The sequence below is a fragment of the Eremomyces bilateralis genome (assembly GCF_010015585.1).
Source record: "Eremomyces bilateralis CBS 781.70 unplaced genomic scaffold P152scaffold_1, whole genome shotgun sequence".
NCBI classification, from domain to species: domain Eukaryota; kingdom Fungi; phylum Ascomycota; class Dothideomycetes; order Eremomycetales; family Eremomycetaceae; genus Eremomyces; species Eremomyces bilateralis.
The window spans coordinates 1,476,397-1,491,605 of record NW_022985067.1 but is presented as its reverse complement, the minus strand read 5'-3'; the positions used below and the strand labels follow the sequence as shown (position 1 = coordinate 1,491,605).

At 50.6% G+C, this 15,209-nt stretch overlaps 8 protein-coding genes across 8 annotated transcripts; 5 read left to right on the top strand and 3 right to left on the bottom strand.

Annotated features, from left to right (window-relative positions):
- Nucleotides 1-378: 378 nt before the first annotated feature.
- Nucleotides 379-1,271, bottom strand: P152DRAFT_453917 (cytochrome b5). Its single transcript, XM_033678481.1, has 2 exons — nucleotides 857-1,271; nucleotides 379-763 (listed from the first exon to the last, which is right to left on the bottom strand). The coding sequence occupies exons 1-2, from the start codon at nucleotides 1,125-1,127 to the stop codon at nucleotides 600-602; spliced, it is 435 nt and encodes a 144-aa protein (XP_033538971.1). The 5' UTR covers nucleotides 1,128-1,271; the 3' UTR covers nucleotides 379-599.
- A 405-nt stretch (nucleotides 1,272-1,676) lies between these two features.
- Nucleotides 1,677-3,300, bottom strand: P152DRAFT_387259 (uncharacterized protein; the record flags this gene model as incomplete). The annotated part of the gene is made up of 4 exons (XM_033675879.1): nucleotides 1,677-2,279; nucleotides 2,332-2,456; nucleotides 2,508-2,941; nucleotides 3,008-3,300. 4 exons carry the CDS (start codon nucleotides 3,298-3,300, stop codon nucleotides 1,677-1,679), a joined length of 1,455 nt encoding a protein of 484 aa, XP_033538970.1.
- Nucleotides 3,301-4,699: 1,399 nt separating this feature from the next.
- P152DRAFT_387156 (uncharacterized protein) lies at nucleotides 4,700-5,521 on the top strand (the record flags this gene model as incomplete). Its single annotated transcript, XM_033675871.1, has 1 exon — nucleotides 4,700-5,521. One exon carries the CDS (start codon nucleotides 4,700-4,702, stop codon nucleotides 5,519-5,521), a length of 822 nt encoding a protein of 273 aa, XP_033538969.1.
- A 1,514-nt stretch (nucleotides 5,522-7,035) lies between these two features.
- P152DRAFT_445440 (uncharacterized protein) lies at nucleotides 7,036-7,686 on the top strand (the record flags this gene model as incomplete). The annotated part of the gene is made up of 2 exons (XM_033677857.1): nucleotides 7,036-7,145; nucleotides 7,194-7,686. The coding sequence occupies 2 exons, from the start codon at nucleotides 7,036-7,038 to the stop codon at nucleotides 7,684-7,686; spliced, it is 603 nt and encodes a 200-aa protein (XP_033538968.1).
- A 1,615-nt stretch (nucleotides 7,687-9,301) lies between these two features.
- P152DRAFT_15698 (uncharacterized protein) lies at nucleotides 9,302-10,296 on the top strand. The gene is made up of 2 exons (XM_033673979.1): nucleotides 9,302-10,006; nucleotides 10,066-10,296. The coding sequence occupies exons 1-2, from the start codon at nucleotides 9,542-9,544 to the stop codon at nucleotides 10,129-10,131; spliced, it is 531 nt and encodes a 176-aa protein (XP_033538967.1). The 5' UTR covers nucleotides 9,302-9,541; the 3' UTR covers nucleotides 10,132-10,296.
- Nucleotides 10,297-10,713: 417 nt separating this feature from the next.
- P152DRAFT_15631 (uncharacterized protein) lies at nucleotides 10,714-11,771 on the bottom strand. The gene has a single exon (XM_033673971.1). It carries the CDS (start codon nucleotides 11,420-11,422, stop codon nucleotides 10,910-10,912), a length of 513 nt encoding a protein of 170 aa, XP_033538966.1. The 5' UTR covers nucleotides 11,423-11,771; the 3' UTR covers nucleotides 10,714-10,909.
- On the top strand, nucleotides 11,668-12,255 carry P152DRAFT_445438 (uncharacterized protein; the record flags this gene model as incomplete). Its single annotated transcript, XM_033677856.1, has 2 exons — nucleotides 11,668-11,680; nucleotides 11,735-12,255. The coding sequence occupies 2 exons, from the start codon at nucleotides 11,668-11,670 to the stop codon at nucleotides 12,253-12,255; spliced, it is 534 nt and encodes a 177-aa protein (XP_033538965.1).
- A 734-nt stretch (nucleotides 12,256-12,989) lies between these two features.
- P152DRAFT_15641 (uncharacterized protein) lies at nucleotides 12,990-13,764 on the top strand. The gene has a single exon (XM_033673972.1). It carries the CDS (start codon nucleotides 13,237-13,239, stop codon nucleotides 13,756-13,758), a length of 522 nt encoding a protein of 173 aa, XP_033538964.1. The 5' UTR covers nucleotides 12,990-13,236; the 3' UTR covers nucleotides 13,759-13,764.
- The last annotated feature ends 1,445 nt before the right edge of the window (nucleotides 13,765-15,209 follow it).

Genomic DNA, 15,209 nt, shown 5'->3' with positions numbered 1-15,209 from the left:
AAGGTATTTGTAGCATTTATCATAGCTGTTGTATAGCATTCAAACAAAGTTACCAGAAACCATTATTTCACCCTTCTGTCAGTACTCAGTCATCTCCAGCGAGCCTTTCCCCGTTCAACCACACAAGAAGAAAGCAGCAGGTTTCAGCATCCCTCTCACATTTAGGTTGATATACAATCTCCTGACTGTATACTTACTAGCAGAGGGATTACTAGACGATTTCATGCTGGAAAGATACTCTCCAAAGAGTATGTTGCAATAAGTGACTTTGTTTCAGACGGAAAGCAACGCCAGTATCGCTAGGCTGGCTATGACAAAAAAACCTGGCTTGAGAAGTTTCGTACAGCTTTCAGACTTTATGGGGGAGCAGATGGTGCTGATCAAGGTGTTGTCGAAGGATTACGAATGTTACGAGCCCTTTCTATTGAACGATAGCCGACGCAATAGCAAGGGAAATCGGTTCAAATTCCCCGATCCGAAATCCGCTCCAAGCTGAATTCAACTACATCCAAATCCCTCTTACCGCCTTCCCCATATGCGCATTCATATTCAGTCATTCCTGTTCGCTGTGTCATCGTGCGGAACTCTTTCTAATTCCTTCAATTCCGTTTGATAAATCCGAATAGCTTCTTTGGTTCTTTTGGCTTCTCCCCACCCGCGACTACTTTCCCAACGACTAAGTGGCGATATTGCGCCAATATGCCAAGGCGATGGTATTTCATGTACTTCTTTGTCGCGTCCTTTCCGCGAACACCGTTAAGGACTGCGCAGAAGTTAGCGATGCGTCTTTTACAGTAAGAGTGAGAAGGATGCTCAAGGAATCGGAAGGATCTCCTCGATGGCGCCGTTCACATACTCTTGAAGCCCCCTGGATGATCATTTTGGAATTTCGTCATGTCAAAGACCTCTCCTCGGACGATCAACCAAAAGTCGTCCGGCTTGTTGTGCACCGCAACGTCGGCTTCGGTATAAGTCTTTAGAGGCTTGTCTTCCTCGATATCGGTCTTTTCAAGTTTATCCGCTATCTCGGCCACAGAGACATCTTCGACATGGACCGCTTCCATGGTCTTCGGGACTTCCGCTACCAAATCTGCACGGCTATCGATCGTTTGAGTTGCGGTGGCCATAACGAGTTTAGAAGGAAAAAAAAATCCTACGCAGAAGTCGAATTATTTTATTTACACTATGGACAAAGATTCCCTTAAGGCAGGATGCGAAAACTTGGCATATGATGCTATTGCGAAGCGTGGAGATTTCCCCCAGACGTGGAGACTCCGGAAGGATCTGGGAATCCCGATCCGAGGGGCGATTCTGGACAAGATAAACGGATCAAAATTCCGATCACGTGTCGATCCACTCGCTGCCCTTCCGATGGTGCTCGTGATGCTAGTAATGCGAGGCTAGTTAGAGTGTCAGGTATTAGTCTTGAAACGTTAAGCTAACGCGGATTATGATAGCTGGATTCATTTTCACTTGATAGGACAGTTCAGTCAGACGAAGTTGGTACGTCTAGACTGCTTGAACCTCATATAGAACGCGTCATAATGCTACTTGCGAAAGGCGGGTCAAATCAGATTTGATTCGCAATAATCTCATTACTATTAGGTATCTTCAGAGGACTTCATCAGTCGTGTAAGTGGCTCTCATCTCTGGAGAGGACACCGCGTATCCAGCGATCATCCTGAAGAACCCAAACCAGCCAGAATAGCAGCAAGATCGGTCGCACCTGAGCCCGCCGCCGTCGTCCGCGACGAGGTTACCCCTTCCGACGTGGCACTCGGTGATGAAGCTGGCCTAGATGTGGCTCCACCTGCCGCACTTGTCCTGCTCGGAGTGCTGCCAGCGGTTGACGGGAGCGTTATATTCGTCAACGGCGCCATGACCTCTGTGAAATTCAAGTTTCCCAAGTTTCCTAAGCCCGGAAGCAGCCCGGACAATGGGCTGTCAGTGCCGCCAATCAATTGCGACACGGTGTCTGTCAAGACTTTGAGAATCGGAACTTCTGCTGAAATCACCAACTTGTTGAGCACCGCATCGTACCAGTCGATTCCCTCGCCGTTGAAGACGGTCTTGTTGCCGCTCGCATTGAGCGAGATGACTCCTCGGCCGATGTTACCCATTTGTGTGGTTAGGATGGCAGGCAGGTTTTTAAGCAGTGTCGGCAGATCTAGCTTTCCCCGAAGCTTAAAACTGTTGTTGCCTGGGTTAAGACTGACATTCTGGATGTCAGCGGTTCCAATCCAGAGGTCTCCAGACAGCATATTCAATGTGACATTTCCCTACATTTCTGTCAGTTCCGTAACAAGCCGTGCCCAGACCTATGATACGTACCATGTCGAATGTGACGAGTGAAGGGTTGGGTATAGTCACATCTCCTAACAAATTTGTCCCGTCCGCCAGCGGTGGAAGAACTGCTGCTGCTTCATTGATGGAGAATCCTTGAAGTCGGTTGAGACCTGCGAGCGGGATTTAGAGATGCTGCAATTGATAGTTCGAGACTTGCATACCTTTCAATTTCACCGTCTTGTCGAGCTTGACATGATATTTCAGCTTTCCCAGACTGATATCAGCCTCCCCTCTCGCGGACAATTCGAAATCTTCCGATTCCACAGCCACTGAGAGGAAACTGACAAGTTCTGTCTTGTTCTGGATTGTGACGGTCTGATCTTTGACGCTCAACGTGCCACTCCCGGCGATTTTTGTCTCCGGTACTGGCAATGTGACATATGGATTGAATTTATCTTTATCCGTCGGGTCTTTGACGTATAGCGCTAGATCGAACGGATGAACCGTTCCCTTGAGACCCAGCGGTACATTAAGGCCTGCACTGATCGAGACTACGAACGACCATAGTGTAGGCGTTAAGATGTTCGCGGAATATATTGGCAAGTCTGCATCATCGACAACGCGCTGTGCGACTGCCGGCAAAATCACCAAGAAACTGGTTCGACTGTTAATTATGTGCGACGCGACGAGGAGCAAAAGAGCGAATATCTTCTTGACTTACAAGATTGGAAGACCTGCCGCCAGTGCTATGAATATCGCAATTGCATAACAACACCACCATCTTAGGCAATGTCGTTTCGTCTTCGCCCAAGCACCTCTCTTCTTCGGAGGTTCATCATACTCTTCTGTGTCTTCGATGTGCTGGTCGGAACCCAAGGCACCCTTGCCTTTCTCATAATTGCTGCCCAGATACGGCTCATGACTGGCGTCGCCCGCCGTCTTAGTAGACTGGCCTCCAACATAGTCGTCGCCTACAGTCCTAGCAGACTGGCCTCCAACATAGTCGTCCTTCATCTTGGCATTCGCGGAACCAGGAGAAATTAGAAAAAATAACGGAAGGTACTTGGCGGGACAAGAAGCTGTTCAAAGGATATCGGGCTCGCGCGCGAATTGACCTTTGGTAGCGGCAATTACATATCAATTCGTATGGAAAGGGCGAGATAGATAGATTACTACCATCCAGATCTCCCCGCAAGTCCGAATTTCCCCAGGTCAAAAAATAATATCCCTACCTCACGAGGGCAGGAACCAGGATGCACCGAGAGTCCAAACAGGACGATTTGCAAACACTCAGTCACACGCATCTTCCCCATCTGGAGGGCTCCAGCCAGCAGCTGGTAGATTCCCCGCCTCGGTCTGTGCATTGATACCACCAATTTTGGGCAAATTCGGGGCTTGTGACAACCCGCAGCCAGAGCCTCTGCGATCCAGCAGGCGTTTTACGAGACGATAGCATGGGTTGGCAACTTGGCATGGGTGACGAGAGATCAGCGGAGTCGGAAGGAGTAAGTACCGCCATCCGCCCCAGAAATGAACGACCGGGGGGATGCATGATCGTCGACTTTCGAAGGTTGGATAATGGTTTCATGCTGTGGAGGTTGGGCGGGAGGATCGCCCATTGTCAGTGCTCACTGCCCAGTGGTGGTCGCGTACTGTGACAAATCCCCACTGTCCGTGCACTTTGATAGACAAGACTTTGTTCTACGGCCATAGTAAGTACTAACTACTAAGTAATTACTTACCACAGTAACCTAAGGTTCCCTAGACTTCGGATTAGACTAACTGTAAGCTGACTCAAAATTCTTAGCTCGTGACCACATGTCGAGTCATCCTAGGAATGCCGTGTGAGTCCGAGCGAACACATAAAGTATGCCTGCTCCATCCTCCGGGGCGAATTACACATTGTCGGGCCGGGGGAGCACGTATTTCCGAGCAGTGGGAGTGGCGACTGCCCGTACAAGGCCTTGATCTAAGTAAGTACTGGATTTTTGCTGTTTGACTTCCGTTCTTACATAGCTGTCGGATGGCGGACTTCCCTCACCCGGAAGCTGTTTCATCCTGTGGATATGTCGAACCACCACCTTATGATCTCAGATCTTCTCTAGAATGAATAGAAGGGGTTTAAAGGATATATCTTGAGCAGTTGTCTGCCATTACCATCATTTATTTCGTCCAGTGTCTTATTTATTGTTTGAGTTTTACACAAGTATTCATCATGGCCACCCAAACTATGACGGAGAACCCCACCAGCCTGATGGCGACTGGGGAGTTCAATGAGAAATACGATGCACCACGAGATGAGGTCCATCCCGGCGTGAACCAGCACGATGGAAACTTCACGGCCGAGACCTCAGAAAAGAGTCAGGGACATGTCGACGCCTCCTTCCACTCGGTGTCTGAGGACTCGGAGCCCATGAAATGGGGCGGTCTGGATCCCGCCTACCAACCAAAGGAGATCAAGAAGATCGTCCGGGAAGCCATCCTACTCTCCGGCGGCGGTGTCGCGGTTCTCCTTCAAATGGCTCACCCATCCGTCGCCGCTGGCGTGAACAACCACAGCAACTTCGCCTATCGGCCCGTCGACCGCCTGCGGACGACGATGACCTACGTCTACTGCATGACGTTCGGCACTCCGGCTGAAAAAGAGGCCATCATCAACCTCGTCCACAAGGCTCACACCGTCGTCAAGGGGAAGGATGGAGGCCGGGACTACAGCGCCGACGATCCGGATCTGCAACTCTGGGTCGCCGCCACCTTGTATGCCACCGCCATCAACCTCTACACGAAGATCTTCGGGTCGCTCCCCGAGAAGGAGCATGATAAGATCTATACACAGTACGCCATCTTGGCCACGTCGCTGCGCGTGCCCCAGAAACTGTGGCCGGCGAACCGCGCCGCGTTCTGGAGGTATTGGGACGAGCAGATCGCGAAGGCCGAGATCAACGACCACGCTCGCGCCGTCGCGCAAGACGTTCTGTGGAATAAAGTAGCTCCTCTATGGGTACGGGCTCCGCTGCCGTTGCTTCGCGTTTTCACGACGTACATGTTGCCCCCGACACTCCGGGAGGAGTTCGGATTCAAGGACACCAAGTCTCGACGGGCGTTCTACAATCTGATGGTCGGGACGCTGAAAGTGACCTACCCGCTCACGCCGAAGTTCATCAGAACGTATCCCAAGAAGTACTACATGAACGATATGAGGAAACGGTTGACCAAGATGGGCCATGTGATTTAGGACGACATGAGACATGGGCAGGGGGAATATAGGTGTGTGGTTTTGTGTATTCCGTATGGAATGATGATTATGGTGTTTGGATGCATCGATCTTTTGGACATTGGGTTAGATCGTGACCAGGATGATATCTCCACGACAACAAGCTTTGAAGATATCCCTCGTACCAACAGAATGGTATTTTTGACTTCCTAACCTCTCCGATTTCACCTTTGACCAACAATTCACATGTGCCGGCAAGGAACTGGCGGAAACGTGTGGGCACGCGTTGTCAGGATCCATGCCACCAATAGGCGATTTCCAATTTAATTGACCTTTATGCCCGCTGTATTCCCCGCTCCCAAACCATGCCTCCCACACGATCCTGTACCAGTGACATCAAATCCCAGCCACTCCACCCATCCCACATGTTCCCGCGACTTTCAGCCTTCAGGCAGTTATTACCGGACGCAACAGTCGCGCAACGGCTCCTGCTCCGGCCACGCCAGGGCGTTCGAGCTCCCATGTTCAAGCCACGCACGATTGCGGACGGACCAGCCGCCAGAACAACGGGGCTAACCGAAGATGTGGAGGTGCGGAGAGTTAGATCCAGCCCGGTCGCTCGGAACCATCGAATCCGGGCTCCCGAGCCCATCTTTTTTCAACGTCGCGTCATTTTGCCCGCTCCCCTGCTGTCTGTGGACTACAGTTCTGCACCTTTGCATGGCGCCCATTTCACTTTCAAGTAGCCAGTTACCTACCACCCTAAGGGGAGTTTGACAGCTGACGAGGGTACGCTTGCTGGCGGATTGACGCTGACCGGTGCAACTAGGGACACCATGCGTGCATGATACTGTAGCTCTCTACAGCGGGGCAGTGGCCGGGAGAGTAAGCGACATGTTCACATGTCTGATGTTGCTAAAGAGACGACCAGTTTCAAGCCCTAGGTCATGGCGTTTTTTTTTTGGATGGTCCTCTCCACTTGGCGGTATTTTGTCATTCTATACCACGGATAGGAAGTATTGCTACACCATGCAGAGTCTTTTGGCAGGGAAACGGGCTACATGGTCCCTGGCTCGGGATACATAGGTCGCCTGACGGCTGCTCACCTGCCCTTAATGCCTTCGGGTGAGTTTGCCCTTCATGATTCCGAAGCACCCCACAAGCTGCCTGGGCGCTTGCGGATAGGAGATTCTATCCCTGTATCCCACGGGGAAGTATGTGCACGGCCCGTTCATTGGGATGGACGGAAGAGCTCTGGGGAAGGCCGTATTGGAGACTAGAGTCCACTATCCCGTCACCCGTGCAGCCGTAGAGGGGCAGAGTGCACATGGAACCCCTCATGAATATACTACCCCTACCATCATGATTTATCTAGATGTCGAGTTCCTTCAAGTCAATTGTTCCTCCGTTCTTAGGGTCAAGTCTGCTCATCTTCAAAACATCGCCGCCGCCAAGATAGTCCACTCATTCGAACATATCTGAACCGTCAATTTGTTTTCCTTCGCAGTCTAGCGTATCCTCTTTAGTCGTTCATCATGAAGTCTATCCTCCTCCACGCCGTGCTCGCCGGCGCTGCAGCAGTCGCGCAGATTCCCAGTCAAACCTCCACGGCCTCCATCAACCCGACCGACTTCCTCGCACAAATGTACGACCTCTCCGCACCATCTTCCATCCCCAACTAACTCGTCCCCAGATCCGCCTTCGGCGAACTCAACCCGGCCATAAGCGCCCCCTTCGGCAACCCCAGCACTACGATCAACGTCTTCGACATCGGCGCACCGCCCTCCTCTCTCGTCTCGCTTCTCATCACCGCCATCCCCGCCACTGTCCTCGGCCAGATCATGAACCCTACCGGCCGCTCCTCCATCGCCGCCGAGTTCCAGGCCGGCAACACGCCGTCCTGGTTCAACGAACTACCCACTGAGGTCAAGAGCTACGTCGGCGCCATGCAGAGCAAGATCAACGCCGGCAACCTTGTCGAGTCGGGCGCGAACGCGATCCCGTCGGCCTTTGGCGGGAGGGGAGGCGGTGCCGGGGCGAGTGGTGCGGATGGTGGCGCGGGGGCCGAGAGTACGTCGAGTGCGTTGGCGCCGGCTCCGACGGGGGCGCTGGGAATGGGCAATGGGATGTTTGCGGCGGGGGTTGCTGGTATGGTTGGTATTTTGGGATTGGCCATTGGTCTCTAGACGAGTGGTATGGCGGTTGTTGTAGTTGTCACGAAGCAGTCACGACGAGCAGAAGCTCATTGTTTGTTAATGTTGATAATGTACTTAAAAGAGCTACTGGACAAATGCACATACGGGCTTGCCTTGGTGAATTTATGAGATCAATGCCAAATATTCGATGCTCAATTATCCTACAGTCACTGATTCGACTCTATTCTCGTCCTGATGGCCCAAGTAGCAGCTGTCTTTGAATGGGTTGGAGTCTTGAGAGCTCCAGTTACTCGTTGCCCGGTCGCCTGCAGGGACTAGGGTACCCCCAGTGTGGAGAGAAGCATGTGGACTATTGTGGAGAGCTCCAAACTCGGCAAGCCGTGCTCCGTGGACCGTGTCTGGTATTCACGAGAGATTCGGCAACCATGTGAAAGTGATGGAATATGCAGACTCAGTCAATAATCCAATACGATCCCCTGATTAGCGAGTTTTTGGCGCTCATGTAGTAAAATCAAAATCCGTAGGGAACCTCAATTGCGGATTTAAAGCTGGTTCACGGCAGATCGAGCGGCGAGGTCCCATTGGCTCACGAGGTAGTTGGTGGTGGTCAGTCAATGCTGGTGGATTCCTTGTTCATCGACACGTTCATGGATGATCTGGATGGCTCCTGGTCATTCAGATGAACAGAAAAGCTGTTAGGTCATATGCCGTGCTCGCAATCTCGTATGGAACTCGGTTCCAAGTTGCCCGTAATACATCGCGGATTTTTCCATGGGTATTTTGCGGGAAGATCAGCGTTCCGGAGAAAGCAGTAAGCATGGCTCATGAGCATGAAGGACAGTCACAGAGTTCCCACCAATGGCTTTGACGTCATTGGCTGAATCCTGGAACTGGATGCGGATATAAGCTTGGATCAAGCCTTGTATGTAGGGATTGAAGGAAATACCATGGAGGCTGGAGCCTTGTTGGAGTTGCAGTGATGGATGAAGAGGGAAGAACTCAAGATGAGCTTCTCCTGTCTCCATGACCGAAATCGCGGAAGATCTGGTACCCAAGCATCCGGGCCAATCAGAATCATTACAACACAAGGGATGCAAGGAACCCCTATCGCTGCTAGCGTTCCTGTCTAGCAGCCTTAGGCCACTGACCCCTGACCCTAACCCCTGGCGCGTTCCTGGTTCGACATGCATCAGCTGCACGGTGAATTGGAGATGGTCCATACTGACCCGCTCTACCAAACAACCTCACCTAAAGCTTGAATATCCGATATCAAGCAGCTCCTGTCCAGATCACAGACCCATTGACAAATGAAAGTGCTTTCGCTTACCCTGTTCCCCGTGCTTTTACCCCGCCCGTCAACTATCCTTCCTTGAATTGGCTGCCAGTTAGGGCACCTGAGCACATGGGTTCTCCCCATGGGGTTGGTTTGCTTGATTTGCCCCAAACCGTGCGTCCCCTCCCACCAGTGAGGAGGAAGTGGAGCTATGCTGGATGGAGAATTCAGGACTCCAAGCCCGTTTAAGCCATCAGACTGAACGATCTCGATGACGGCAAAGGCGCAAAGCACATGAAAATGCCCAAAAACGCCCACCGTGCGGTACCTCCAGGAACCGGAATGCGTCCTATGCCGTGCCGAATGGCATCTCTAGCCGGAGGCAGCTGTTACCATGAGAAAGCTCTTATGTCTGCCATATAAGACTGCTGAAACGGTTTCTTCCAATGTCACTCCCCATCTCTTGAACCATCCAATCTATCTCGAGCACCTTTCGAAAGCTTTTGTATCTTGATATCAATCGCTCACTGTCTGCCAGTCAGTCCTCTTACCCACCCTTTCCAAAACACTCCAACGCAAGCGTTCACCGTTGCACCACCCCTACATATCAAGATGCATTTCACCAAGCTCTTCGCCTTCGCGGCCTTTGCCCTCCCCACCTTCGTCGCCGCCATCCCCGCCGCGGAGCCCGCTGCCGCTCCTCAACCCGCCGCCCTTCCCTACGCCCTCCCCATCCCCGCTGAGCTCATGAACCAGATGAATCAGCTCGATACCCGCCAACTCGATCTCGGCGGCGTCCTGGGCAACCTGACCGGCATCCTTGGCTCCCTTGGGAAGCTCCTCAATGCTGAAACCATTGACAAGCTCGCTGTTGTCATCGACGGCGCGGCCATCCTCCTTGCGGATCCCACGCCTAAGCAGATCGTTGACTTGATCGGCACTATCAGCAATCTGCTCGGCCCTCTTGTTAATATCATCACTCCGGAGGTTATGCAGTCGCTGGCTGACGCCCTTGGTTCGATCCTCACTCCGGACTTCATCAATACCATCAAGGATCTCGTCACGACATTGGCACCGGTAAGTCTATTTCTTGAAACTCAGCAATCCCTCCGCAATGGCTAACATTTCTCTCCCAGCTCATCTCTGGCATCGCCCAATTCATCTCCGTCCTGCTCGGAAGCCTGTTCGGCATCAGCACTTAAGCTTAGTCTCGTATCTTTTGGCGAGCGATTTGTTGTGGGCAGCGAGGGGGCGTCGTCAAAACGCATGGAACGCGCTGTCTGTCGTCCGTTGAGGAGCCTAGTTCATGCTTCCGGGTTTCTGTAATTAATCTTTCGGTTCCGGTCGTTGGACGTTGGACATATTGATGAGGACGTGGTTGAATACGTGACTGGATGAACGCTCCTTTAATGACTGATGAGCAGTGGAGAGTGGCGCTAAAGACGTCTTGGAGATACTGTGGTAATCAATCCCCGCCCTCAACCCAGCGCTTCTTTGCCGGTGATCCCTGTCCTCCTACAATACCTATGTTGAATTGAATCCCATCCCTAGTTAGGAATGCAGAGGCATGATCATGTTGTAGTCTGTAAGGTGAAGTAGTTGTAATATCAATTGATGCAGATGCTTCGTTTAGTTGAACTCGTGTTCCTAGCATTCTTAATGACATGGAGCCTCCGACATGGAATGACGCATCGGTCCCTGCCTAAGGCACTAGTATAATCTCCTGACCTGGCCCGAAGTGAATACTCGATTCACCCTTCACCTTCATACTTTAAAATATAATTAGTTATAGCCCGTAGCTTTATTCCTCAGACCGGGAAAACCGTCAATACCTAAGTAATACCCACCCATGCCGCCTCTCCCGTGAACAACCACCAGGGCAGGCATTGAGTCGTCTTCAGCTTTGGTTGTCGCTGCGGTTCAGGCGCTATCTGACTGTCGACCTAGGCTCGACTACCGGCTCTTTTTATCCCTCGTTTTCTATTTTTTTATATTCCCGTTGTCAATATGATTCCATACCGGTACTTCATTTTGATCTTCATTTAATTTTTTGCTTGGTACTTTATGGCTATTCAATTGAGAGTCGATGATAATCGGTGAGGGACAATCCTGTTTCTCTCCGTTCAAATCTACATCAAAGCGTAAAGTACTGTAGCCTCGAAGGAATGGCCGTCGCATATCACTGACTTGTTGGAAATGAGTGCCTGACGGACACGCTTTGTAATCGCATATGAAACGCAGCGCGTGATGGCGCTCGTCTCTATTCCTGCCTTTAAAATCTGTATTATCATATAAAGTGATCTCTTCGCTACTGATGATGTCCTTAAGTCGCAAACTTGCACTGTTTTCACCATCGGTAATTATAATCTTGGAGTTTGGCACACAAGAGCGGTTGAAGCGCGAGAGAAGGAGGAATAGGCCATGTCCTGGAGATCTGTTGACCTGCGGCCCATTTGAAATGACGAAGGAGTTCTCGTCAAAGCCTGCTGTCATATGCGTGAAGGGTGCACGAGCATTGTCGCAGAGCTGCAGGAATTGTGGTTTCGAGTTGGGTGTCAAAGGTTGAAATGCCCTCCATCTTCTACGATCCGTTCGTGCGGTGTTCGGACGACGAAAAGTGACTTTTCTCTCAAGATTATGGCTCCTTGGTTAATTTATCTAGTGGCAAAGACGCCCCATCCTTTTCCAGGTGAGGATTTCGGTTCGAAAGGCGCATCGCCAGGCACTTGAAGGTTACAATGGGCTACAAAAGTAAGTTAGGGATAGTTATAGTTGGAAACCTTGACAACTTACGATGGTGTTGAGATATCGTATCAACTACGGAATGCGGAGGACTATCATCGCTAAACGCCGATGACAGTGACTGTCAGAAAATATCGCGAGGAGAAAGGAGGTGTCGAGGAGGGGCCCATCAGCCTCGATATGGTATAAACACAGCCACAGTCTGCACATTCAACAATGAGGCTGAAGCCTTTTTCGCACTTTCAAGTCTATACCGACATATCTTTATGATTCATCTATTCTCCAACAAAAAGCGATGCCTAGTACTGTCGGAATCCTGGCTTCCTGGGGCGTTAACAGGTACGAGCAAGAGCAATGCGTTTCTTGAAGCGCGACAGCTACCGTACGGCCATCTCAGTCTGACGGAAGATTTGGCTACCGACGATGTTCTGAAGAAGTATGCCATACTCTCACATACATGGAAGCATGGCGAGGAGGTGACGCTTGAAGAATTCATCAACGGGACGGGAAAGAACAAGGCCGGCTATAAGAAGATTGAATTTTGCGGAGAGCAAGCTGCTCCTGATGGGTTGGAGCACTTTTGAGTGGATACCTGCTGCATCTATTTCGGTCGATCTATGCATCAAAGAACCTCAGAAATCTGCGGCCTTTGATTTCATATCCTAGGCCAGATCAGGACCCCGTTTGTGAGGGTTTGGCTCTAGACAACGGGGATATTTTGATCTGTACCAAACAGGTTCAGTAGCACTTAGTAACACTTCACTTAATATCTCCCAAGGGAAACAAAAGTATTTAAATTAACAACTATGCCACCGATCTATGGAGAAGGGAGAGATAATGTGTTTCGACGGCTTCATACTGAGATCGAAAATACATCGAATCGTAAGGCGTTCTCCGTTATGAAGTCAGGAGAATGCTGACCAGAATAGGTCGTCACTTTGAAGACTTCACGATACCTTTCAGCCTTTTCGATGTTGCTGAAACTGAGCACTTCGTTGCAAGAGAAAGAGAGCTTATGGAGATACGCAAGGCGCTCAGAGGCGATGGCAGCCGTTGTGTTGCTGTTCTTCATGGTCTTGGGGAATCGGTAAAACTCAATTGACAGTGGCGTACACAAAGCGATACAGAGATAGCTACTCAGCGATCTTATGGCTGAACACCAAAGATGGGGACTCTCTGAAGCAAAACTTTGCGAAAGTCGCCCGGAGGATACGGCAAGAGCATCCGTCTGCTCAGCGTCTTAGCACGTGGATTTTAATGGAAGCTTGGTGGGTGCCGTCAAGGAGTGGCTGAGTCTTCGAAATAACGGAAGATGGCGGATCATATACGACAACTACGACAACCCAAAGGTACTAGGTAACACGGATCCTACGGCATTGGACATTAAGAAGTACTCCCCGGAATCTTATCAAGGATCAATAATCATCACCACGCGGTCGTCGCATGTCAAAATTGGCCATGGCATCCCAGTCCAAAAGCTGTAGAATGTGCAGGATTGCCTTAAGATCCTGTGGAACGCGTCAAGAGGCGAAGGATTGAACAATGGTAAGGTAATTTTTGACCCTATGGAGAGGATACTAACTAGGACGACAGATCCCGATGCTATCAAGCTCGTCAAAGAATTAGACGGACTTCCTCTTGCACTTGCGACCGCCGGAGCATATCTTGATCAAGTGATGACCGGTTTGGCTGAGTACCTTCATCTATATGAAGAATCATGGTTGAAACTAAAAGAGAATAGTCCTAAACTAAACTCGTACGAAGATCGAATGCTCTACACCACATGGGATATCTCATACAAGCATGTGGAACAACAGAACCGACTTTCGGCTCAGATCCTTCAGCTGTGGGCGTATTTTGACAACCAGGACCTCTGGTTCGAGCTTCTCTGTCACGACGATTCAAGTGATCCAGAATGGATCCAAAAACTCACTGAAGAACGAACAAACTTCGATGCAGCGGTTCGAGTGTTGTGTAACCACGGACTGGTGGAAGCAAACTCGTTCTCACGGGATTCAGTGGAGTCGGGAGGGTGCAGAATGCATAGTTGTGTACACTCATGGACTATGCATGTACTAAATTACTAAATCCAGAATGGAATCAGGACATGGTGAGGCTAGCTCTAAGGTTTATCGGATTACACGTTCCGGGAAATAATATAAATGAATGGTGGGTTATACAGCAACGACTCCTCCTCCAGCATGTAGCAAGGTGTTTATCTATAATATCAAAATGCGGCATTTCACAGAATGGCATTGAATGGGCATTTCACAACCTGGGCTTGCTCTACGCCAATCAGGGCAAGCTGGAGGAGGCAGAGAAGATGTACATGCGAGCGCTGCAAGGAAAGGAGGAGGTACTTGGACTGAAGCACACGTCGACGCTCATGACGGTCAACAGTAATAGATGAGGACGGGCGAGATGTGATCCCCCCGTCCCTATCACCCGTTCACTACACAGACAACCGACAACGCATTGTGTTACACAGCAAATAACAATATAAATATCCTCGAAGCACTGGATTCTGGATGGCTAGGAATGTGGGGGACTGGTGATGGACCTTGCTGCGCCTCCACATCCTCTTCATCAGTTCCGCGGCCCTCTGCAGTTGGCCTACCGACCGTAAAAGCCTCAACAACTCAACCTTTCAATAAGGGATGAATACGTAGTAAGAATTCTCCATTGCATCCAATATCTAAGAAGGAGTTTATCCTTGCGCTGGAGGCGCAAGATCAACTTTATCTCAAAAATTCGAATGGGCCGCACGACTAATTAACATCTCAAGTCTTCGCATAGGTCACTCTTGAGTCGCTAATGACGTACACTTCTCCCTCACCTCTCTAGTCCCGATGTCGACGCGACGTATTCGCGAAGTCCAGTACTTACTTGTTCACCGAGCATCGACAGTGTCGGGGAATATAGGAACTTCTTCATTGTTTAGTACCCGGTTCTTGGAAAGGACAATTCATGCTATTCGGGATCAATAGTACAAGCACCCACGACGAGGACAGATCACGGTGTCGCACCCACAGCAACCCTGGGTACCGCTACTCCGGCGGCGACTTCAACAGTATCGCAGCGAGCGCAACAATTTCCTCCGCTGCCCGTCCGGTTATACCGTGTCGACGGCATCCACACGGCTGACCAGAGGTAGTACCGCGGTCATGTATGCGGACTACCGATATCCATCGTGCTATAAATCTATCAGAATGATGTCGAACGTTGACCTTTTCGATCTGGTTGACCGACTAGTGTTCCCTCCGTCTTAACACTCACTTCCAGGCAGGAGTCGAGATTTGGTGCAGGATTCCGCATCACGGCAAATGGCGTATTAGTCGGGCGGGATGCAAGCGAAACGGCGGTCACCGAGTTCATAAACAGCGAGCGAGTGACCCAGCCCCCGCTTCCCGCGACATCAACTTCAACTATCACGTCCACGCAACGTGCCTCGAGCGCTGGCAAAAGCCATGGCCTGACACATAAGAAGATCATCAAGACTATCATTATCGCTTCGGTCCTCGGTGGTGTGGCGGGCTTC

Bases quoted from the DNA above. Each gene is read 5' to 3' on its own strand.
- P152DRAFT_453917 (XM_033678481.1), bottom strand. From the start codon at position 1,127: ATGGCCACCGCAACTCAAACGATCGATAGCCGTGCAGATTTGGTAGCG. The intron at 764-856 runs GTATGTGAACGG...ACTTCTGCGCAG, and splicing joins TCATCCAGGGGGCTTCAAGA to TCCTTAACGGTGTTCGCGGA.
- P152DRAFT_15698 (XM_033673979.1), top strand. From the start codon at position 9,542: ATGCATTTCACCAAGCTCTTCGCCTTCGCGGCCTTTGCCCTCCCCACC. The intron at 10,007-10,065 runs GTAAGTCTATTT...TTTCTCTCCCAG, and splicing joins TCGTCACGACATTGGCACCG to CTCATCTCTGGCATCGCCCA.
- P152DRAFT_15631 (XM_033673971.1), bottom strand. From the start codon at position 11,422: ATGACAGCAGGCTTTGACGAGAACTCCTTCGTCATTTCAAATGGGCCG.
- P152DRAFT_15641 (XM_033673972.1), top strand. From the start codon at position 13,237: ATGGAGAGGATACTAACTAGGACGACAGATCCCGATGCTATCAAGCTC.